Here is a 24,053-nt window from a genome sequence, read left to right as displayed (position 1 = left end):
AGCTTGCATGTTGGTGGAGTGATATAACTTATATTAAACTATCTTGTTAATTTTTTATATTTTTTATAACTATTTAAATAGCATGCAAGCAACGGATATATATATACCCGTGTGCTAATAAACTGCTTCCAGACTCGTCATTTCGGCAGCGCAACCGCGACGGACGGATCGATCGGTGGCTAGCGCGCGGGCGGACCGGGGCGGCGCCCACAACTCCACAAGCGCGGTCACGAGCGCGACCTAGCCATCGACTGAGAGCGAGCATGCATGCGCAGGGAGCAGGACCCCACGCCCATCTACTGGCTGGCATGCATGCATGTACACTGTTCGACCACACCGACGGGTCACTGCGTACGTACTCAGCAGTGCCAGGACCAGCAAAATCTTCCATGTCCCAGCGTACGTGCTACTACTACTGCATCGATCTAATGGAACTGAACGATCTGAATACACTTATACACACGTTAACCGTAGATTACTCTCTCTTACGTGGAGATTTAAGACATACCTGTTCACACGCTCGTCGAAATGATCAAAAGTGACAGGGTATATTTTAAAAAAAATTATAAATAAAACTTTTATATGTATATTTAGCGATATAAAAGTAAACTATGACCAGAATGCTTTGAAGAAAAAAAATCTAAAATCAACTATAGATTTAAAGTTAAAAATTAAAATTTTAGCATATAAGTATGGTTAAAAGCGAAATGATGGGGTGATTATGTTTTCTTGGTTGCGCGCGCGGGCGGGTGAGATGCACCGGAACGCGCGCGGCTCCGCTTCGGGCGTCCGTCCGTGAAGGCGTGAGTGGGTCACGTACCGTAGGTAACGCGAACATCCGTGACCCGGGCGGGGCGGCGCGCGGGCGCGGCGACCCCTGCCTCTCCAGCCGCGCGCTGGCAGCAAACAAAAAGGCATCATTTCCTGTGCAGCCCCCCGCGCGCGCGGTGGCTGTCGCCTTGCTCGGGCTACGGCAGCAAATTGGCAAAGCTGCTCGCTCGCTCGCTATATGCTCTGTTTACTACCAGCACCATATGCCGCTGCACGCACATCTCGCCAATCTATGGGCGCGGTTTTCCGTGAAGGTGCCGTGTGTGCTCTCACGCTGATTGGGCCAATGCTAGCTTCTCTCGACTCTCAAGGCAGTGTGGTGACTCTGCTTTAGGGGGTCCAGTTTTACTTCGGTTTTAACTCATTTTTCAACTCAAGTTTTACCGCTTCATTTGGAGACCACATAGTTCACGTGGACACGGCCTGGCGAGTTAGAGGCCAGTCAGGCCACTTACCATGCAAGATCCTTATGGGAGGTCTTAGAGCATCCCAACAACTCATCTAAATTTAGTCATCCACATCTTCATTTGGATGATCATATAAAACACTTTCATTCTTCATATCCCTTTGTACTCCAGCAGATCATCTATATATAGTATCCTCTATATCTATTTGGAGGATTGGAGAGAGAACATCTAAATCTGGAGTTTTTCTCTTCTAATATGGATGACATCGAAAAATAGATGATGAGATAGATGTTTTGCTGGAGCTCAATTTTTACTCTTCATCCTCTATTTCTAGGATGGAGGATGGGATGGATGAGCTGTTAGGGATGCTCTTAGAGTTTACTTGGCTTTTACGTAGGCTCGGAACATACCTTATTTGATACCACCCTGTAATTTGGCTTCAATTTTTATATTAGTTTCTATTATTTTTTATTTTAATTCTTGTATTTTCTAAATTTATATATAAGTCTAAATATTTTCGGTTAACATCCATAAACCAAAAAACAATATAAAAATCCACCCCTATGACTTTCTCCACCATTCACTAACATCACCCTAACATCAACAACTACGATTCTCCTCATCTTGCCTCCACTGCCACTAGCTCCCCCTCCCTCTCCAGCCTCTCCTATCGCTGGCTCTCCCCTCCTCATTTCATCAATGCTTCTCATTTCCATCTGCACCACCGTTGTTCCCCTCGCCACAACCCGGTGTCGATGGGCAACCAATGAAGGTAGTGAGGACAATTGGAGACGATGAAGCTACTATTAGGTCTCAAACAATACGACAGCCACGGTCGACTAGGTAGAAGTTGAGAAGACGGACAACGGACGCCACCTTTGATGTTCTATTCGCCTAGCAGGCATAAGGGCTAGCAAATCAAGGCGACATGCCCCAGCTTGCTCTACGATGACGCAACACAAATTGGGGTTCAACTTCCTTATTAGACATGCTTTGTTATCATTTTCGTGGCGTCACAAGTGGAGCTCGTCGACAATGCAGTTCGAAGCTAGATCTTGGCGACGACATCGGATCCGGCCGCGAGTTCGCCGCACCTCCCCACCTTAGGTGATATGGAGAAGCTCGTGATGCCCAATAGGGGAACCCACATTGAGGTGACGGCTAACCGAGTGGCCGGGTTGTCTCGGTGACTCAATAGTCAATATTATCAATGGTCCTGCTTCTTTCTCTAGATCCGAGATTTCATATTTCTTCTAACGAGACCGCCATGACTTTTATAAGGCGTGTATGATCTGGTAAAGCCACTACTCCGCACTTTTCTCTCTATGTAATCAGTCTGCCTACATGACAAGTTATGACCATGTTGGTGCATTTTAAATGGCCTTACAAGTCTCACTTCTCATCTAGGTCCCGCGTGATATTTAATCCAAATATATTTAGGAAGCCCGTATATATTGTACGGAACTTCATATAATCAGTGCAATCTGTTTTCCTAAGTTGCTATGTAATTTACCCTCACGTACTTTATTTCAATAAATTATCTTTGAATTAAATTGTGCGTATATTAATTATTACCTCTATTTTATATTATAAGATGTTCTAACCATCGCTAAATTCATATAAATACTAATGAATTTAAACACATATATAAAGCATATTTATTGATCCATAGATTAATCTAAATATGACTAAAAAATCTTATAATATAGAATGGTGGGAGTATTATCGTCGATTGGATAGGCATCCAATATATTATATATCACCTGGAACCTATCAAAAAACATGTATATGTATGCATGGTCCCTAAAATAATCCAGATCATGCTACTGAGCTGTAAGGTATTTGGATGTTTGCTTAGAAGTCTATGCATGCATGAGTTACCCTAAAAAAAATCTTTGCTCTCTTCCTGAAAACAGATTTTTGTCATGTGCATCAGTGCATTTATGCACTCCATGACTCCATGCATGTGCACTCTTCTGTCTTGGCTAGGCCGTCGAACTCGTTCAAAGATGATAGGCGTGATGTGTTCTTTTGTCATGATACGTCCATGCATTCTCTAGTTGAGGACAAACTTTATTCATTGCATAGGCAGGCGTGCCATGTCACCTTGTGTGCCACTTGCTCGCCGAGGGTCCGGATCCTCTGCAGAGGATCACTGTTCATATAAGGGGTACAGTAATCAATGCTACGAATAGTGCGTAAAACATTGTAGCAACTGTAATTCCAAACACTGTTTGCTACTGTAGCAACAACTGTAGCGATAAATATCAATCATTCATTTTGATCCAACGGTTGAGAAGTATACCAAATACAAATTACTATAGCATCTCTGTATTTTGTACTTAAATGCAGAGGATCTCATCCTGCTCGCCAAAGGTAGATGCTCACAAACAATCAAATCTTAGTGTGAGTGTGTGTATATCCTGCCTGTTTTTGTGCACGTATTACCTCCGTATTTCAGATCATTTTTTTAGTTTTTTATATAATATTTTGACTCTTCGTCTTATTTGAAATTTTTTGCGATTAATATTTTTTTCTTACTAGATGATAAAATATGAATAATACTTTAGGTATGACTAATTTTTTAAAATTTTTGTACAAATTTTTTAAATAAGACGAATGGTCAAAACATTGGACACAAAAATCGAAAAATGAAGTAGGTAGTAGTTAATTTGTCTTTACTAATTAATCTATGTTTTGTTGAGGCACAGCAAGACATGGTTGATTAATTAGTGTCAATAAAATCACATGGGCATGCAGAGTTACAACCACATCTCATTATTACTACACGTCTACATGGCCGGAATTAAGCAACCTACTGTGGCAAAGATGGTGCACATATAATATGATTTGGTCTAATATATCGTTTGATTTTCCTGCAAATTAAGGGCCAAAATACCATAACACGTACTCTATGCAAAGACTAAAGAGCATTGGAGACTAAAATAAGCCGGGTTGTAGCACTTGGAGTTGCTGTGATTTGCTAGTTAGGAATAATACAGGTTGATTTTTCTGCAACAATTAAGGGCCAAAATATGAATTAACAAGTAATAACCATGCATGATTCATCAGATTTTTTTTTTGCAATGTAATACTATCACTACGGAGTGAACTGTTAATTCTATTAAAATTGGGCTGGAAACCTGAAATGTTGCTACATCATCGTGTGCATCCCAAACGTTGCCATTGGACCTAAGAGCATTCAATTCCACCAAAAAAACACAAAAAAACCCATGTAGAAAAAAACAACATCACATGCTGTCCGCGTGCGGAGCTCCCCGTTCCACCTCTTTTTAGTCCCACCTCGGGAAACTAGCTCGACGGAGAGCGACTTAAATAGTCGGAGCGCGCCTCCCATCCTCGCCGAGCTCAGCAGCGCGAGCTTGTAACCCGAGCGGGGGCAGTAAGGTGGCTTGGACGTTGTCGTACGGCTGCGGGCCTGGGTCGGCTGTGCTCAAGATGGCCCGCCCGATTCCAAGTTGCGTAGCTGGGCCGGCGGGGCTTGAGCGAAAGCTCTGGGCCCCACGGTGTTCCTAGAGCGGCAGGCATTGCGTTAGGCTGGTTTCACAGAGCAGCGAAAACTGCCCGCTTCCAACGGTGGAAGGATAACGGGCCGCCGCACTGCTGGCCCGCTTGGGTCTCGCCGCCTACTGCAACGGACAACCATTTTTTTTTTCACTCTTTTTGCCGTTCTTTGCTGCTCGCTCACATCTATATCTCATCATGTAGAATTCGACTCGCGTTTGAACTACTGCCGTCCAAAAACGTAAACTCGTATTCTGCCTGATCCATACAGTGGCAGCTCGCTCTACTAGCCGTAGTGTTTCAACCATTACTGCTTTATAATCAAATCACACTGCAGCTTGTTGCATTTTACTCGTATTGTTTAGAACAAAGACAATGTGGGATACCTTCGGTCACCAATCAAACAGCTCTCTCTCAAGGCATACCCCTCGAGAAGAAATCATCCACGCAAAACTCGCACACAATCACTCATATCTCATGCAACACCGGTAGCCTCAAGCACAATATATCCCACCCCAAACTCTGGCCGCGTAACACTCAAAAGGCATGCCTGATGCCTGATTAGCTTGCGCATCAAAACTCAAGAAGCCCACCTTTCAAACAGGGGGGTCACCAACCAACAGCAACGGATATTGGCTGGCAGATACAAGCAGAAAAGGCAATGTTCCTCACAATAGAAGTGAGGGTGCTGAATTTGTTAGTGGCATGAGCAAGATAAGTGATATAGACAAACCGGCGAAAAGATGGGCAACTTCAACGTTTCTGTTCACACGAACACAGCAGGCTTAGGAGACGCACACAGATGTGTTCTCAAGCCCACACATGGATTTATATCACATAGCAAAGTTTTCAATTTTAATGAAGTCCACGGATCCCAACACAAACCGCGTTTTAGCATAACAGTATTTACGAATCTAATGAGTAGTCCTCCACGTGACAATGGCTCATAGCAGCCTGCGAGAAGGTTGCATTAATCGTATATCTGCAAAATGAGACAGCCCCGACTTAGTTTAGCACAAGGACATATTGATATGCATGAAAGAATATTTTTAATTAACGAATCTGCAGCATGCATTCATGCCTTAAAAGAAGTACTCACTCTATTTCATAATATAAGACTTTCTATTATTGTCTATATTCATATGGATGCTAATGCATCTAGACATATTTCAAGACCATATACATTGATTAATTGATTAATTTACATACATCTAAAATGTCTTACATTATGAAATAGATGTAGTAGCAAGCATGTGAATTCAGACGGTAAATTTTCATAAATAAATTAAACTTGAAAGACTGCATCATGAAGACAAAAAAATATTTTAATGTTACCATACTCTTCTTTGATAAACTATACATATCATGCTGATAAATGCAATAACCTCTACTAACAGACTAACATTAATCAAGGTAGGATTTTTATTCAGTGTTGGTAAGGCGTAGGATTTTTATTCAGTGTTTGCACTTTGCCGCAAAATCAGAAAATTCACTCTTAGTAACTAAGAGGAGTTTTGAATACAAGGAAAGGTTGGCACCTGTGAAAAATTAGGAAGGGCACCAAAAAATATAGGTCACTAGCAGTATGTTATGAAATCCAATCCTTTCAGCCCAAATAAATATAACAAAAGACATACTATCATTGTGGAACAAAACATGACAAAAGCATCAACATGCATCATAGGCAAAAGCCTCAACATATGCATTATGAAGACAGAAGCCTCAACATATGCATCATTAAACAATTTATGTCCACAATATTAAGTGAGTACCTTAGTGTCACGTATGGTGCAAAATACATACATGCGTACTTATTTGGTTGACAAATTTCCAATCGAAAGGGCAACACAAAAATACAAAGAGTCGTTTGGTCTACCTGTTACCTCAGAGAGCTTAACTAAATTTGTGAACTTAACTGTACTGAACATCATCTTAGAAAAAATGCAGGTGGCTCGCAGTGTAGAAAGGGAAGTTCATATTTCAGCAGTCAAAACAGTTGAATTCACACAAATTAATGGATATTATCATGATAATCTATGCACACTGATGATGATCTGTTTCATTTCATACATGTTGTCGCATGCTGCTAAGTTAAAGTGGAACATCATCATCCAGTTATTTGCAATATGCAATCATCCTCACTTTTAGGTATCACAATAAAAGTAGCAGACATGAATAATACATTGTTAGTAGCCCATGCAATTAGTTCCTAAATAAAAATACAACCAATGATTTATTTCATAACACTAGGAACACACAGTATGACTCTAACCCAAGTTAACTGTTAAGGATCCTTAAAGCCACTGTATGGCCTATCACAACCTAAACTACCTCAAGCAACCACCCATACCAAACCTCTATCACAACTTAAACTACATAACCTCAAGCAATCAGCCATATGTACACCTCTCAAATAATCAGCCATACATACCTCAAGCAATCAGCCATATGTACCTCTCAAGTAATCAGAGATACATAAGAGATAATTTGTATACCTCTCCAGTAATCAAGCATACAGGAGAGATAATTTGTCACATTATGAGACTATGACGCTATTCCATACTGTAATATATGGATATTTCCATGGGTAACATTGCAGAAGAGTGATAACAGCATGAACCATTGGTCTATTAACATCAATGTTGCATGAGTAATAGGTTTAATGACATCTGTGTTACGCCAATGAGGATGGCTTATTGACATCCTTGTTAAGCCAAGGATGATGGCTTCAAAGCAGGCACTAACCCTAGCCATTCGACCTCACATCTTAAACCATAGCCATTATCTTAGGTGAGTGGCTGCATTAAAAAATCCCAAAAATGTAACTCAAGAAAACAGGTGGGTCATTTAGATAAAAACACCCTAATCTCCATCACATGGATAAAAACTAAATAATCATCACATACTACTTGAAATGTCTCTGGTGGGGCGGCAGTGAATCTGTCACCACACTACTTTCTACGGTTCTTTTGCAAATTAGCTCATGGTATTTCTTGATATCGTGGAAGAGTCCATATTTGGTTCAAACAAATGATATTAGTATAGTTGATAAAAAAATCCTATAACATTTTGTAATACATTTCCATAGCAAGTACTAAACAATAATAAGTACCCTTTATCTATGAAGCTAGGGCTGGCTATGAGGTATATCACCTGAACTGAAATCACTCAGCCGCGGGCCTTGAGCTCAGCCAGGCGGCGGGTGAGGTCATCTTCGTCAACCTGCTTCTCCTTCTCCTTGGCAACGGGTATGGCGTGAGCCGCGGCCTGCGGCAGCCCAACGGAGACCTCAAGGCCGTAGTCGTCGGCGACTTGCTGCATGAGGCTGTTGACCTCGGTCTCCGGTGTGGAGAGAGATGTGGATCCGGCCATGGCGCCCTCCATGAACTCTGCCTGGACCTCCATGTTGACGAACTGGCGCTCGAAGTTGTCCATGGTCTCGGACATCTTTTGCAGGTTCCCCGTGGCGAGCGCGGAATCGAGCGACTTGACGATGGACTGCATGGACTTGCCGATGACCTGCATCTTGGCCTGGGAGTCGAGGCGCGCGACGACGGCGTCGAGGCGGGAGGCGAGGCGGAGGTAGTTCATGTGCTCGGTGCGCTTGCGGATGGCGTTCTCGGCGTAGATGCGCGCGCCGTCCATGTTCCCCTTCTCGATCGCCTTCTTCACCTTGAGCTTCTGCTCCTTCTCCTCCTTCTCGCACTTGCGCGCCTGCCGCTGCAGCGACTTGGAGGTGAACTTGAGGTCGAAGATCTGGGTCATCAGCTTCTCCGGGTTCCCCATCGCCGCCGAGCTCGCCCCGCCCCCGATCGTGGAGTTTGGCTAGGGTTCGACGGCGAGGGCAATCAGATCGGATTGGGGAATTCGGGAACGCGTGTTGCGAGGAGGAAACGAGACGGGCGATTTGGGGATTTTTTATTGGGGAGAGTCGGGGAATTCGGTCCGGTTTGATTCGAGAAGAAGGAGACGACCACGCGGTTTTGCGTGCGGTGGCTGCGTGTGGGGCCGGCGTGTCAGCGTGTGGGACCCGCGTCGTTGGCAATTACCCCGGTTTCAAATAATTGGTACCAACCACTCCCTCGGTGCTGAACGCCATTATACATGTTTCAACATTTACCTTATTTAATTTTTTTACAAAATATGTAAAGTTAATAATAAATGAAATGATAATTAATATGTAATTTTTTTAAATAAGACGAATGATCAAACGTGCATTACAAAATCAACGACGTTAAATATTACTGTTTTCGGTTTATTTAGCAGTTTTGACCATTCGTCATTGCTTTGAAAAATATCATATATATCAAAAAATATATTATATTAGTAACATATGATGTATAAATATATAACATTATAACTTATCGTTTAAATGTTATTAATGCTCAAAGTTAAAATAATAATAGTCAGCGGTGACAAGTAAACAAAGACGGGGAGTATAAAGAATTTCATTATATCTCTAATTTCACATTGTATAAATTTGTTTTCCTTATTACGAAACGGTTATGCTTGACTGGAACAGGGTTTCAAAATACGACGATTGTCTTGTTGGCTATCGTGGTCTTTCAAACCGGTTAAGTTTTAATAAAATTTCGATTTTACGATCTGCCTTTTCAAATCAAGTGTACGTTGAAATCCTATATTTGATTCCTGTGCATTTTTACGGCAAAGAGGTCCGTAGTGACTTTCTAATACTAACATTTGGCTGGTCTCGGTTAGTTATTATTCCACACATCCATAGTGACTTAGGCCGCGTTGGGCAATGGGATGACGAGGGTTAGTTATCCGGCGCGGAAAACGTATCAATAGATTAATACATGATTAATTAATTATTAATTATTAAAAAAATAAAATAGATTAATATGATTTTTTAAAACAACTTTCTTATAGAAAATTTTTGTAAAAAATATACCGTTTAGCAGTTCGGGAAACATGCGCGCGAAAAACGAGAGGAGTTAGATATCTAACCTGCTATGTCGAACGCGGCCTTAGTCAAATTCTAATATTTGGTAGAGCTAGGCCATGTGTTGTAATCTGGATTGTATAAATAGTATGAAATAAACAATTAGAGTGTTGTGACAACTTATTATAATCCAAAAACTAAACTACTATAATAAGCTCACTTAAAGAGTACTTTTTTAAAATTATTGGTTGGCTAAAGATCCATTACTATTGGATATTTTAAAAATAATTACCCATAGTCATTCATTCTTACTTCAGCTTACAATAATTTGGATCTTATGCATATGCGTGTTCAAATGAGTGACCGTGTGCATGTTTTGAGAGAATATGTTGGGGTGTGTTTTGTAAAAGAAATAAAATAAATTTAAAATTCTAATTCTTCTTAACACTTACTTCTTCTTATCTATCTCTAAGAGGCTACCTATTTAACTTGTCATATCAATTTTTAGTAATTATGTTTTAAAAAATGATTATTCAAGAGGTTAACTGTTTGGCTTACTGTACTATTTGAATAACTAAACTAAATTTAAAATTTTAGCTATTCCCTTATGTTCTTAAGCGAAAACGCTGTGTGTACACGAAATTCGTACCAGCCGTGTGTGATTTTGTCGCCGTCGCCGCGATTTTGCTCTGCGTGCTATCTCCGTGCCGCTACGCACGCTGCTGGTACCGCTGTACGCCGTTAATCGTACGTACGAACCATCGTACGTATACCATTGCCCATTCTTTTGAGTTCATCTTTTAACTATGGGTACGGAAGTAAATTTTACTCAATTTCATTAGTTTCTGGAGAAAAACAGCATCCCTGTGCTGGACCATCTTGCTCAGCAAGAAGCCCAAGTTGGGCCTCAAAAGCCCACCTCGTGAGCTGCCGCCGCTCCTCCTTCGATTCCTTCTTCCGTTCTTCTGCTCGACCTCGACGCCTCCATCAATCTCCGCCTCCTCCGCGAATTCGCCGCCGCGCCGGCCATGTCGGTGAGTTTCCCCGCCCCGCCCTGCGCGTCGCAGGCTGTCCGCCCCACAGATCTTAATTTTTCTGATGCATCGCAGATCTTCGAGTATAATGGTTCCGCCGTGGTGGCGATGGTGGGGAAGAACTGCTTCGCGATCGCCAGCGACCGGCGGCTCGGGGTTCAGCTGCAGACCGTCGCGACGGACTTCCAGAGGGTGTTCAAGATCCACGACAAGCTCTACATCGGCCTCTCCGGCCTTGCCACGGATGCCCAGACGCTGTGAGTCGCAGTCAGATTTGCCCCCCTCTTTTGGGGGTTGGTTACATCTGGTTGGTTTCGGAGGCTTAGGGTTTCGGTCGGTGTGCAGGTACCAGCGCCTGGTGTTCAGGCACAAGCTGTATCAGCTGCGGGAGGAGAGGGACATGAAGCCCCAGACCTTCGCTAGCCTCGTCTCCGCGCTCCTCTACGAGAGGAGGTAAGGACACGAGTTGAACTTTATAGTGTACGAAATAGAGTTAAATTTGAACGCCAACTGGATATCAATTTCACATAAAGATGCAGAATTTAGTAGATGTGCTGACTATTAGTGTTAATGTGTTATAGAGCGCTGAGCGCCTAGCAAGTAGGATTTGTCTTTGTTTCACGGTAACTTGATTATGTGAAGGTGCAATTGGTCAAGACAGCAAGCTTATATTTTTAAGTATATATGTGCACTTTGCAGTCCTTATTGAAGATGAAAAACATATTACAACCATGCAAGTTATGGTTGGACATTTACTATGGGTATAATTGCACAATGATCGTTTTAAGAAGCTAGATCCATAATGATGTAGTTATTGCCTTGATTATTATTTCGTTCATTTACAATCAGAGGTAAACAAACTACTATGTAGCTAGGGTTGCTAGCTTGTGAATTGCTCAATGTATAGTGCATATGGTATCTTGTCTTGTAATGATATATTTAGGAGATGGAATACTAAACAGCTCCATCTGGATATTCAGTGTTCTGCCTTTTGGATTTGTCCCTATTTTCACCAAGAGTGATACATATGCACTTTATAAACTTGTATCAACAGTGTTCTTCTTGACAGCCGTCAAGCCTGCCTAGGTGTTCTGTGTTATAGCTAGTACCTTGGATGCTTCTTAGCCCCCTTGGTGGTTAGGTACCTGGCACTGGCCTACTGCAATGACAGAGCCTAGCACCAAGGGCAACACTGCAACTGAGGTTTATGATGGTTGTGTGATGGTGCTAATAACTAATCTTATGAAAATGCTTGTTTTTTTGTTTATGTTATGAAGCTATCTGAACATCAATCAGGTTCACATATAACTTATGGTTAATTTGGTTAGACATGAACCAAACTTTCCTGATTACATTAAACATATTGTCCATGCAGTAAACACTTTATTATTCGCATAGTAGTACTAGTAATTAAACTATACATACTTTGAGTTATTCTTTCTCTATGCTATTGCTAAACAGAGTTTCTCCATTTTATATGATTATGTTAGTGATGAGGTAAATCTTAACATTTTACTACATTGAAATTTCAGATTTGGGCCATATTTCTGCCAGCCTGTTATTGCTGGACTTGGAGAGGACAATGAGCCATTTATCTGTACCATGGACTGCATCGGTGCAAAGTAGGCATCAGTTTAGTTCGCTTTATGTATTTACTCAAAATTCATTTCATTTGTATGTAGTATTCATATTTCATACACACCTGGATGATACTGCTCGTGCTGCAATTTATTCCAGAGAATAATATGTATGCCTTAGTTCTTGCTGTTCATCTGGGGATTATTCAACATTCAGAGGGTTCAGGAGAGTTTGTTTGTATATATATCTTTCAAATTTGACAAATGTTTCCTCCAAAAAAATAAAAATCATTAGTAACAAAATAACTAAGTGACTGAACAATATAATTAATTTATGGGGCTCCCATTCCTTTGATCTGCATTCTGTGACACTCAAACAAAATGGACGCAGTCCCCTTGTCCCAATAAAAAGTGGGTGTGCTTGGCATTGCTAACTTGTTCCATCAGAGATTTGATTGATTCTTGTTTCTTTCCTTTTTAAATTTGGTATTGTTTTTCTCTTTTGTTTCATCATGTATTGAAACAACTTTGATGCCACTTGTTTAAGCTTTTTTCTAAGTACACATGCCTGATATGCCCCCATAAGTTTCATTATGCCTTTGAACCATTCTCTCATATTCTTGTGAGCTGACTGAGGATGTTTATTTCTGTGCAGGGAACTAGCTAAGGATTTTGTTGTATCAGGGACAGCATCAGAGTCTCTGTATGGTGCTTGTGAGTCCATGTACAAACCTAACATGGTATGCATTTGTGTGATCACATTTAGCCAGTGTAACATTCTTTATCAACTTGATCCTGGGATGAAATGATAAGAGATAGCAAATTTGCATTTCGTCTATCTAGTTTCGTTTCATTCTACCATTCTGTTGATTGTTAATACAAGTTACATGACGATATCTTGTTTATCATGACAAAAGGAACCTGAAGAACTCTTCGAGACTATCTCACAAGCTCTGTTGTCATCAGTTGATCGTGATTGTCTTAGTGGTTGGGGAGGCTATGTCATGGTTGTGTAAGTTCATTACACTTTTCCAATACCGGATGAGTGGCTTCATTTTTCCTCTGTTAATCCGCTGTTGAATTAAAGTACTTTATGTGCCATACTTGCAAATAGATTTATTGAAATTCATTGATTACGCTGTTTTGCCCGATCAAGTATAATTGGAGCTCAAAGTCCCTACTGCATTCATGTTTTGTTGTCTCTGCATTTCATCAGGAGTATCAAACATTTCTTTGACACATCTTTGGGTTTCAGGACACCAACCGAAGTACAAGAGCGAGTGCTCAAGGCCAGGATGGATTAAATCATCGCCAAGAGTTCTTGAACCATTCCTGATGCATGCTGTTTGTGGTCTGACTCTCACAGCAGTACATCCGTGTTGTGTGTGTGGATTCCGAGGGAACCTTGTATTATCAAAGATGCTACATTTACCCCTAGAAGAAACAGTTGTTTTTCTCTATTTTCTATGATCTCTATGAATGACAGGACTTCTGTATTGTGCTGCACGCATTGTGTGCACTTCTGGGCCGTCGTTGGCCCTGACGGTGACGATTATACTGGTCTGTTTCGAAGAGCATGAACGAGAGAAAACGTGTCTTGCAGTTTGTTTTGGTGCATGCCTAGACTGCCATTGGGCTACTTGGGCTGCGTTCTGTTGGCGTTCTTGTGGAAGATTATTCTATGTTTTTTCTCGGTTTTACTTTTTTAAATAAGCTTTTATATATTAGGTTATCATCTCATATTTTTAAAATAAATTTTTAATAGTCTTTAATTTCACTGTTTATACTATTACATAACTATCAAAAAATTGAATAATATTTTACTTTCATCGTTCGTAAATAGTTGGTGCAATGAGCTACTCACATTTCCCAGGCATTGGTTCATTCGCCTTATCAATATCTTGGGCAATACGGACTACTTTTCTATTTTGGATGTGGTTAGTGCTTTGTCGAGTATGACACCGACTACGTGAAGTCGATTATTAGGATGATGAAATTACTTTACTAAATACTCCCTCCCTCTGGGTAGAAAAGGACTTGCTTTTTAGTCGTTGATAAGTTAGTGGCGTGGGAAAATGACAATAAAGCTATATTGTCAAGTGACAGATAAGGGGCAAGGGACCCGACCCTCTGCATGGTCGGGCCAAGTCAGGCTTGGCCTTTTTTCGGCCAGACCAGGTACCTCCGTTCATTAAGACTTTATTTTTGCTTCTATCATTTCTACTTAAGGGTTCCTTTGAATCACAGGAATGAAAAAAACAGAAGAATATAAAAAATATAGAATTTTGACAGGAATATAGGTGTAAAACAGAGAATTGCAAAACACAAGAAAAATGTAATAATGACTATTTGATTGGACCACAGAAAAAACACAGGAATTTGAGGAGAAATATTGACTCAAAGGATTTTTTTCCATAAGGTTTAACCTCTTGTTAAATTTCCTCTAAAACTTACATAGGAAGATGCATTCCATAGGAATTTCATAGGATTCATTCCTCTGATTCAAAGGGCTTTATAGAAAAAATTCCTATAGGAATAAAATCCTCTATGAAAATCCTTTGAATCAAAGGGGGCCTTAAAAGACTTTATTTCTTCAACAATTATTGTATTGGAGTTTAATAAAACGAGGGACAAATACATTATGATTTAAAAATATAAAAAAGTAAGAGACAAATACATTATGATTTAAAAATAAAAGATATTCTAGTTTTCGTGCTTCTGTATTGATTTGTACTATGAAGTAGTCTAAAAGTAAAATCATTTCAAAACGGAGGACGTACAATTTACAAATGGTCAATACACTTGTGTGGGCTGGAAAACCCACCGCGCCCGGCCCACCACCAACTCCACCACCGCCCACCCGGCCGGACCCGGACCGACGCGACGCTCGCTTCAGCTTCCCACCCCCGTGGCGTTGACGGTTAGATGCCACCGCCCGCCGCGGGAGCCTCCGCCCCCTCTCCCCTCCCATCTCCAGCAATCTCTCCACTCCACCACCACCACCTAGGAATCGTCGGCGCGACGGCTCGGGCGGGGCACTCCACGCCCCCGCATCGATTCCTCCCTCCCACCTCACCCCGCCCCACCCCCACCCGATCCACCGCCGAAGCCGCCCTCCGCCCCGCCACCGATGGCGGCGTCGTTGTCGGCGAGGAAGAAGGCCCCGAGCCCGCCGAGGCACCGCCACGACGGCACCTCGGGCCTGCCGCTCGGGATGGACTGGAGCCCGCCCCCGAAGAGATGGGTAAGCGCGATCCCTCCCCCCCGGGACCTTCCCAGCTCGTTTCGATCCGGCTCGGCCGGGGGGGTTTGGTTGGAGTTTACTGCTTTGATCTAGAGGAAGGTACGGCTCGGGCTGGTCGGAGCTGGGGAGCTCGCGATCCCGCGGCGTTTCTGCTGCGGAGCGTCAGATTCGGCGTTAGTTCGGGCAGTTGGCGAGTTGTCGGGGATTTTTTTTAGTGCTCGTCGTCCTCTCGATCGCAACGGGATTTGGCTACAGCTATTTAGCGCGTAACAGTATGCGAGGTTAGGTATTAATGTGTGGTTTGGGATCTGCATTGGGATTCGTGGATTGGAGCGCCTGCAACATGTGCGGTGCTGCTGATTCAGAGTGGTTTAGAGCTTACCCTCCATAGGGTTTTGAATTCCTGTTTCTTTTGCAAGGAGTTGAGTATGTGTTTCAGTTTGTAGTACTTCCTGCGTGGATGGGTTTTGAAAAACCGAGTGCAATTCAGCTTCATGATAGATTGATTGATTTGGTGGTATATGTGTTGCTTACTCCTTAGGTTCTGGTTTTGTCCGAGTCTATCCAACTGAAGGCCTTTGGATTTCTATATCAGGCAATTAGGCATGTTTATACTGTTATGCATAAGTTCAATAATTGTTTTCATATACATATTTGAGCTGGTTGGTGGTGATTTTGTTATTCGTCATTGTTCCAAATGTGAAAATGGTCCCTTTGTTGGACCTGCCTGTGTTGTGCCAGCATTATACTTTGCGCTTGGTGTGTTTGCTAACATCTTTACCACATTTCACCTGAAATGATCTTTTAACCCAAATGAAGATTAACCAACTACTGATAGTTTAGTCAATTATCTTTCACCATCAAATAAATCACATGTGTCTCATGCGCCTGTAACAAAATTCAGTAATTTGTAACAGCTGGGAAAATTCCTTGGAGATTTTCCTTGTATTAAAGAAATGAAGTTCCATGAAAACTATGTAACTTTTTCAGTCTAGTTTTTTTTTCTGGAAAGATGATGTCATATCAATAGGATACCGTGAAAAATTTCATTGCTTGATTCTTCTTATAGCTTACGCTTATTGGTCATGCAGGAGGGAAGGAATACTGTATGGCCACATAACCCTCAAACAGGATGGAGTTACTGTGTGATGATACCGTCTTGGATCACTCAGACACCTGAAGCTAATGCGACCCCTGACAACTTCTTGAATTCCGTAGTTGTGAGTACGGTTTATATTGTATCATCATGTTATTTCAGTTAGCCAATTTAGATTGATATACAAATTGGAAATGTCTTTTATGTCTCTCTGGTATTAAGTCTGTGCTACAACAAAAATGAGCTTGGAGTGGATACACGTGAGTAAACCTTGTTAGATCAATAAAAAGGACAAAAAAATGTCTCAGCACTTACAAACCCAAAAAATGAGTTTATTTGAAAACCACCTCATATTGGGTGGATTGCCAATTTTCTAATGGATTACATTTTTATTCTTCTCACATTGACGAAATCGTATCACATTCGAATGTTCCAAATACTTGTCTTACTAGTTTATTAGGCCGCTGGACTCACAAAAATATACTTTTCATTAGATCACTAAAGGTTCAGTTTTGGTTGTTAGTATACTCGCCTAATGACCACATGGCATGTTGAGCCATATCCCTGTATGGGGTGCAAATTTAGTTGTAATAACCAATTGCCGATGTGCAGTATACTAGAGGTGGTTCTCCCTCTGCACAAACACCTCACCTGTCAAAGCTCACATGGGTTTTGAATCGGGTGAGAGAGGACTATGTAAAGCCAAAATTCATGGGGAACTAGTGCAAATTGCAATTGCTATGGCTGAAGTGATCTGCTACTCACGTATACCCCTTGCTGTGACACATGTCAGCATGACATGTCATCGGATGCTCCCTGGTAATGTGCTAATGACTCAGGGTGACCCACTGGCTGAAATATCCTTTTTGGTGGTTTGGCAACCATGCTGCATCTTACGCACCCCCTCTGTTGGCTCACAGGTTTACTCGTGATCAGCAGACACATTTGTAATTCTTTAATATGTCATGCAAGTCCTGCTTGATGTGAACTTCGCTATTGTTTTGTGTGTGATCTCATTTTAATGCCCATAAAGGACAGTTTTACAGGGTACATGTTGGTATACAATCTCCAGAAGGCATCAGCTCTAGCCATGGAATTCTTCGAAGGTTTAGTGACTTTCTAAAGTTATCTTCTGATGTAAGTTGAGATACTTCTTGCTATTTTGTTCTTTTACATGTTAAGCATATTTGAATTGTATGGACCTTCTTTCTTTAATTAGAAGCCACTAACTTTTTGGTTTAAACTATATATTTTAGAACAATCTTTAGTGATTTAAGAAATAAGAATTACCTCCTATCATTTTCTGAGTGGTCTGCCAAATTAATGATGACTTCATCTCTTGCTCGAATCAATAATATTTAACGTTAAGTACTCTCAACGTCAAATATTATTGGCTGGAGAGAGTAATAAATGTAGGCCTTTTGCAAATCTCATTGTGCACATGTTATTGACAAAAAAAAGTACTTTACATTTTTGACCTCTATTCCAATATTGCATTTGTTTCTTCATTGTAAGTTTCTCCTGTACTGCAGCTTAAGCAGGCATTTCCCAGAAAAGGAATTCCCGCTGCTCCACCAAAGCATGCCTTTTCAAGAATAAATTCAAGCAGGTTGCTTCTAGAAGAGGTTAGCTGTTATGTACTACATTGTTTAATTGTTGCTTTGTTCGATGTCAAATACTACATTCAGTTGTGCTTAGCCTTTTCAACTAGTAATTCTTAAAATGCTTTTTTACAGAGAAGGAATGCTTTGGAGGAGTGGATGCAAAAGCTACTTTCTGACATTGAGTTTTCAAGAAGTGCGCCTGTTGCTGCTTTTCTTGAGCTGGAAGCTGCTGCACGCTCATGTATGTTCTGCCTGGCTTATTCTAAAAACATACCTTTTCCTGATTATGCATTGATCCATTTATTAACTAAAAACTATCAACACTTTTAGCAAATGTTTAGTTACGCTGTTTTCTGAATCCAGATTTCCAAGATTGGAATCAGCATCCTTCTGAAGCGGGTTCTTCAGCAAAAAGTAGTACAGATTCTTCTCCGCATCCTGCTGAACATGGTTCAGGTGTTCTCACTGAGTCCAGTCAAATAAGTTCAGCCCTTGCTCATGGTACTGGTCTGACAGGAGCAACTGGAAATGGTGTGCTAGGAGATTCTATCTTAGATCAGCCCAATGAGCGGGTTAGTAGCATGTTAAATCACAGGAAAGAGAACCATGTCTTTGTGGAACATGGTGTTAGGAATGGTTCTGTAGATACTCATAAGGGAATTATTTCAGAAGAGGATCATGATTCTAACCCTGGCCATGCCAGGAAGGACTCTGCTGAAAGTTTAGGAAGCGATTTGAGTTCTTTGAGGGGAAGTGAGTTATCGGTACCTGGGGTTAGTAGTTCCCTTGGAATTGATGAACATAGCCAAACAGAACAATTTACAGGTTTAGATATGCAGCTTTTATATGATATGGATGCACAAATCATCCTTCCTGAAGATCAAAGGCAGAAGTTTGCTAGACTTTTGATCACCATGGAAAGAAGGCAAGCGACAGCAAAAACTGATATGGAGGATCTCATAGCAAGAGTGAATCAGGAAGTGGCTGTCAAAGAATATCTTGCGACAAAGGTATCATTTTGTCTGATATTCATTTCTGATGCTTATAGATTATGCATAAACACCTAATATGCTTTGTTTTTGATGCTGTGAATATAGCATAAATTGATTTGTTTATACTTTCTTGACATACGCTGGTTTTGTGCTTCTCCGCTGTTATGTGCAGGTCAAAGATTTGGAGGTTGAATTGGAAGCTACAAAGCAGAAGGGCAGAGAGGTTCTACAGCAGGCTATCTTGGCTGAAAGAGAGAAAATTACCCAGATGCAATGGGATATGGATGAGCTTCGCAGGAGGAACTCAGAAATGGAGTCAAATCTGAAGATTGAACAGGTTGGTTTTTCCTCCTTCCTTGTGGCATAGTTTCTTACTATCCATCTTCCAAAGATTTTCTTACATTTCTTTCTACTTATTTGCAGAATGAGAAAACTCGTGTGCAGTCAGAGAAAACAACTGCTAGTGGTGAAAATGAAATGTTACTTGAAGAACTAGAAACTAAACGAAAGGAAGTTGAGAGTTTGCAACAGCATCTTGAAGAAGTTGAGGCAAAGTCTAAAGCAGATATAAAGGTTCTTGTTAAAGAGGTGAAATCCCTCCGGAACTCCCAAAAAGATATGAAAAAAGTGCTGAATCAGTATCATGAGGAGAAAACTGAATTAGAGGTATTATAACTCTTCCTTTCTTGCAGAACTGTGACTATCTATACAGGTGATCTTCTGCAAGTGTTCATAGCTCTTAGTCTCTTGTAGATAGCATCTCAGGGTTGAAACTCATCAAATCCCCAATCTAAGGAGTGGAAAATAATCAAATCCACAATATATTAATATAAAGAGTGCCAAATCATCAAATCCTCAATCTAAAGAGAGGCAAATCATCAAATTTTCTATGACTAGCTTCTCATTGCTTAAGCCAGGAGCATAACACTTTACAAATTGCAAACTAGATCTTGGTTGTAGCTAATACAAAGTGGCTATCAAAGTCATTGGACAGAAGAAGCCTTTGGAAGCATGCTTGAGCGCTTGCTTTTCCACTTCTAACTTATACTGATTTCTGCATCTTGTGGCATGGCTAGAAGCTTTGATTGGTTAGGGTTTGGCAAAACCTGATCTTTGTTATTCATGTTGAATCAAAATTCAGGAACACACTCCTTTCCATAGGGATGACTGGACGCTGCTGTACCCATGGGTACTTTTGACATAAATAGTAACTTGACCATCAAGAAGATCCTCGCCTTCTTAAAAAACATCTTTAATTTCCTGACAAAGTTAGATCCTTCCGAACTGATAAATAGTAGGATACAAAATAACCAATCCCTGTTCTTTGAAACTACTTAATTACCTAGGAAATAGATATTCTTGGAAGGTATGCAAACCCTTCTCAAATTCTAGTTCTACAATGTGCGGCACTGTTTGTGTTACAAGCAACAACACCCATAATAGCTATCATCAACTTTGATCAATTTATCCCTTATGACCATTTTATGTATTCTTAAATTCAAGCTTCAGGTAACTAATGGTACCTGATATTCCTTTCAACCAGCATTCTCTCTGGCTACTAATCATATTTATTATATATTCCAGAGGATTGTCAACAGAGAGAAGCAGCGGTCAACACGTGCAAGGTTGTCCCGTGAAAAAATTCTTCACGAATGCAGACTACTCCGTGAGCGTCTTCAAGAATGTACTGCCAAGTTTCTTGCAGATGAGCAAGTCAATATTGCTATTGATCCATCATCTTTGCCTGATGCATTAGATCTTGTGACAACATCAGACAATAGAATACGCCTGCTTGTTGCTGAGGTAATGCTTCAAATATATTTTTGTTTGGCTGTTGTCATTTAAACTATTACCCTAGTTTCTTATGGAGAAACCATAATAAGAAAGTGGAGCGCAAACCCTATGGAAACATCAGACACACTGGAGTCAAAGATTGGTAACAGTTTAACTCCTGGCTATAGAGTTACTAAGGCTCCGCTAAGGCTTGAAGTTTGAGCCACCTAGCTGGGCCTTCTAGCTTTGATTCTGTGTTAACTTCCATAGCTGCATTCATTTGGTTTCTAATTGGAACAAGTTTTAGGCTGTAAGTCAACTTTGTGAAAAAGTTTCAACTTCTCAGCTGCAGAGTGATGCCATCTCAGAATCACTGGAAGTCTGAAACTATTAACGCAATCAATAAAATGTTCATATTTTCATAATTTTTTTTGCCAAATTACTAAATCACAAGTTCATAGTTGCATTTACTCTCATACTGGCGCCACTATCCCCTAAAAAAGGAAGACTTGCAAATGACCTACTTTGTAATGGCCATCTTGGTATAGAAAAGGTTGTTTTCAGTATTATGTACCTGTCCATTTGGAAATTGATTTTGACTATTCAGTGTTGTGCTTCAGTTCTCATGAGGTGCTCGCTTCCCTTGTGTCCATGAAAGCAGGATTGGTTAGTTACATTCACAATCTATGTTCTATATTGATTACTCTCTCAATCTCAGGCTCAACTTCTGCCAAGAGATGATGAACAGGACTCTTCTGATGATGGTGATAATTCTGATGGTAAATCCTCAGTTGCCATGAACAGTGAAGATGCATATCTTACTGATGAAGAGACAACAAAAATGTTATCTGATCTGCTTATTGATAATGCACAACTGAGGTTGCGCTTGAATTCTCTCATCCGTAATGCTGTAAATACTGCTGTGAAGACAGAGAAAGAAGGTAGCGATGGAATCGTCCCAAAAAAGACGGTGCTTAATTGGTTATTGGACAGATAGAAAAACCCGTGTATATTCTTGTGAATTAACTCTTCTATCTATGCGGCCTTATCAAAGTTATATGATGAGTATTGCTTAATGCCGGAGTAAAAGGAGGAAAAAAAAAGAGTTCAAAAATCTTCCTTACATGCAGTGCAAGCATGTCTCGCGGTGCTGTATTGCTTATTTACAGAAATTGATAGAGGATAATATATTTAGGTGGCTTCTGAGCATGGCCTCCTGACGGGAGTACGTTAGGCTCATATGGTTTTTGGGAAGGCTTGCAACTGGAGCGATAGAGAACATGAGTCCCCCTTTTTTGCACCATACTTCAATCTGTAATTGCAAAGCTGATGGTTAGTTGCATGGTTGTATCTTTGTACAGATGTTTCAGATGGTGAGTTCCCAGCAGGAAAGCATTGTACACTATAGTTAAAACTCTGGATTAATCGTCTACGTAGAGTGTTCAACTGTTAAATCAGTACTGTCCTACCCATTCAGTTGAACCTCTTCCAGACTGATTTTCTGATTTTCTCGCGCTGCATACAAATGTTAAGTGCTTACACTGCCATGGACATCTGACCTAACAGAAGTTCAGATCATATGTGCTTATGCTTAATCCATGAAGTACATTGCACAGATGGCAGGCGCCACAGGTAAAGTTCCAGGTCGCTTTCGTTTTTTGTTGAAATTTTCATGTCGCTTTCCGATTTGCTTTTTTATTTTTTCTATTGAAAGGCCAAACAAAAGATTAAAAGATGCATCGTGAAATTTTGTGCCAAAGATACCACCAATGTAACGCAAAGTGTCACTTCTGATGATATGAGTGGTTTTAGGGCTTATCTTTTTCGTGTCTGTCTATGGTCGTGAGCCTAAATTTAATTTTCAACCTTAAAGGTAATTTTAAGTTTTTTATTTTGTTTTTTAGTCTTTATTTCTTTATTTTGTATCGCTAAGAATATATATATATATATATATTATTCGTAAATATTGTTTTTGTTTATAAATGTTGTTCGATGGCCCTACTAGTAGAGAGAAAGTGTGCGTCAGATGTCCTATCTCCATAATGCAAAGTGGGCAGTGGCTTGATTGTACCAAAAGTAATTTGCATTTCAGGCGTGGCTTTCTTCTTACAGCTTATTTATTGGATTAACGAAATGAAATATTCACTTTATGCTTTGGAAAATAGGTTTTCTAAAAAAAAAGGTCTACCGCGTTACTTTGGGTGCGTTCTAATCTAACTTAAAATTTGGATTTGGATTTTCGCAAGCCGCTTACTAAGTTTCTAAACAATGAATTTTGTGTAGAAGTTTTCTATATAGAAATTTCCCCTATGATGTTTTTAAAACAAGATTTTCACTTTATAGTATTTAATTCAGTTGTTTATACCATCGAAAAAAAATCACACAAAGTTTGATAATCATATATTCCCAGTCATCTCAAATGGTATCTTAGAGCATTTTTATGAGAATTCTAAAATTTAATGCTCTAAATCTTAATTTAGTCATTCATGTCAAAAAGTTAGTGCACTTCAACAAACTATCTATCCTCACTCTCTAAATTCTAATAGCCTCACTCTCTAAATTCTAATAGCTGGGAGAATGACTTGTGCATCTACCCATGCAGCCCACAAATAGCAATCTTTTATGTGAGAGGATGGCACTTGTCAGATTTAGTCATTGATGAGGCATATTTAGTCATTCAAATGGTATGGTAAGTCAAATAGATAATCTATTACTATTTCTGTTTCATAATGTACGATTTTATTTTTTTTTTGCAACGTTTGATTATTCATTTTATTCAAAATTTTAGTACAAATATAAGAAATGATAAGTCGTGTTTAAAGTTCTTTTGATAATAAAGTAAGTAGCAAGCAAAATAAATAATATTTCTATAATTTCTTAAATAAGACAATGGTCAAACATTATAAATAAAATAGTCAAACATCTTACATTATAAAACAGAGGGAGTGGTGAATAATTTTTTTAATATAATTACTAAAATTTAGTATGACAAGTCAAATAAACAGTCTCTTAAAGATACTCTTAGACTACTTATTTTAAGTATTTATTAAGTTTATTTTAAAAAACT

The 24,053-nt window shown here is 40.2% G+C and overlaps 3 protein-coding genes across 3 annotated transcripts; 2 read left to right on the top strand and 1 right to left on the bottom strand.

Annotated features, from left to right (window-relative positions):
- Nucleotides 1-5,515: 5,515 nt before the first annotated feature.
- On the bottom strand, nucleotides 5,516-8,718 carry LOC102709655 (ESCRT-related protein CHMP1). Its single transcript, XM_006656223.2, has 2 exons — nucleotides 7,917-8,718; nucleotides 5,516-5,745 (listed from the first exon to the last, which is right to left on the bottom strand). Exon 1 carries the CDS (start codon nucleotides 8,547-8,549, stop codon nucleotides 7,932-7,934), a length of 618 nt encoding a protein of 205 aa, XP_006656286.1. The 5' UTR covers nucleotides 8,550-8,718; the 3' UTR covers nucleotides 5,516-5,745; nucleotides 7,917-7,931.
- A 1,872-nt stretch (nucleotides 8,719-10,590) lies between these two features.
- LOC102709375 (proteasome subunit beta type-3) lies at nucleotides 10,591-13,783 on the top strand. Its single transcript, XM_006656222.2, has 7 exons — nucleotides 10,591-10,700; nucleotides 10,776-10,957; nucleotides 11,046-11,153; nucleotides 12,233-12,322; nucleotides 12,933-13,017; nucleotides 13,195-13,289; nucleotides 13,533-13,783. The coding sequence occupies exons 1-7, from the start codon at nucleotides 10,695-10,697 to the stop codon at nucleotides 13,579-13,581; spliced, it is 615 nt and encodes a 204-aa protein (XP_006656285.2). The 5' UTR covers nucleotides 10,591-10,694; the 3' UTR covers nucleotides 13,582-13,783.
- A 1,441-nt stretch (nucleotides 13,784-15,224) lies between these two features.
- Nucleotides 15,225-22,448, top strand: LOC102712093 (PX domain-containing protein EREL2). The gene is made up of 10 exons (XM_006657119.3): nucleotides 15,225-15,521; nucleotides 16,613-16,741; nucleotides 17,656-17,754; nucleotides 18,150-18,242; nucleotides 18,354-18,462; nucleotides 18,585-19,231; nucleotides 19,386-19,550; nucleotides 19,637-19,879; nucleotides 20,798-21,016; nucleotides 21,705-22,448. The coding sequence occupies exons 1-10, from the start codon at nucleotides 15,408-15,410 to the stop codon at nucleotides 21,981-21,983; spliced, it is 2,097 nt and encodes a 698-aa protein (XP_006657182.1). The 5' UTR covers nucleotides 15,225-15,407; the 3' UTR covers nucleotides 21,984-22,448.
- The last annotated feature ends 1,605 nt before the right edge of the window (nucleotides 22,449-24,053 follow it).

This window comes from Oryza brachyantha, chromosome 6, assembly GCF_000231095.2.
Source record: "Oryza brachyantha chromosome 6, ObraRS2, whole genome shotgun sequence".
NCBI classification, from domain to species: Eukaryota; Viridiplantae; Streptophyta; class Magnoliopsida; order Poales; family Poaceae; genus Oryza; species Oryza brachyantha.
This window is presented reverse-complemented; position numbering and strand designations above follow the sequence as displayed.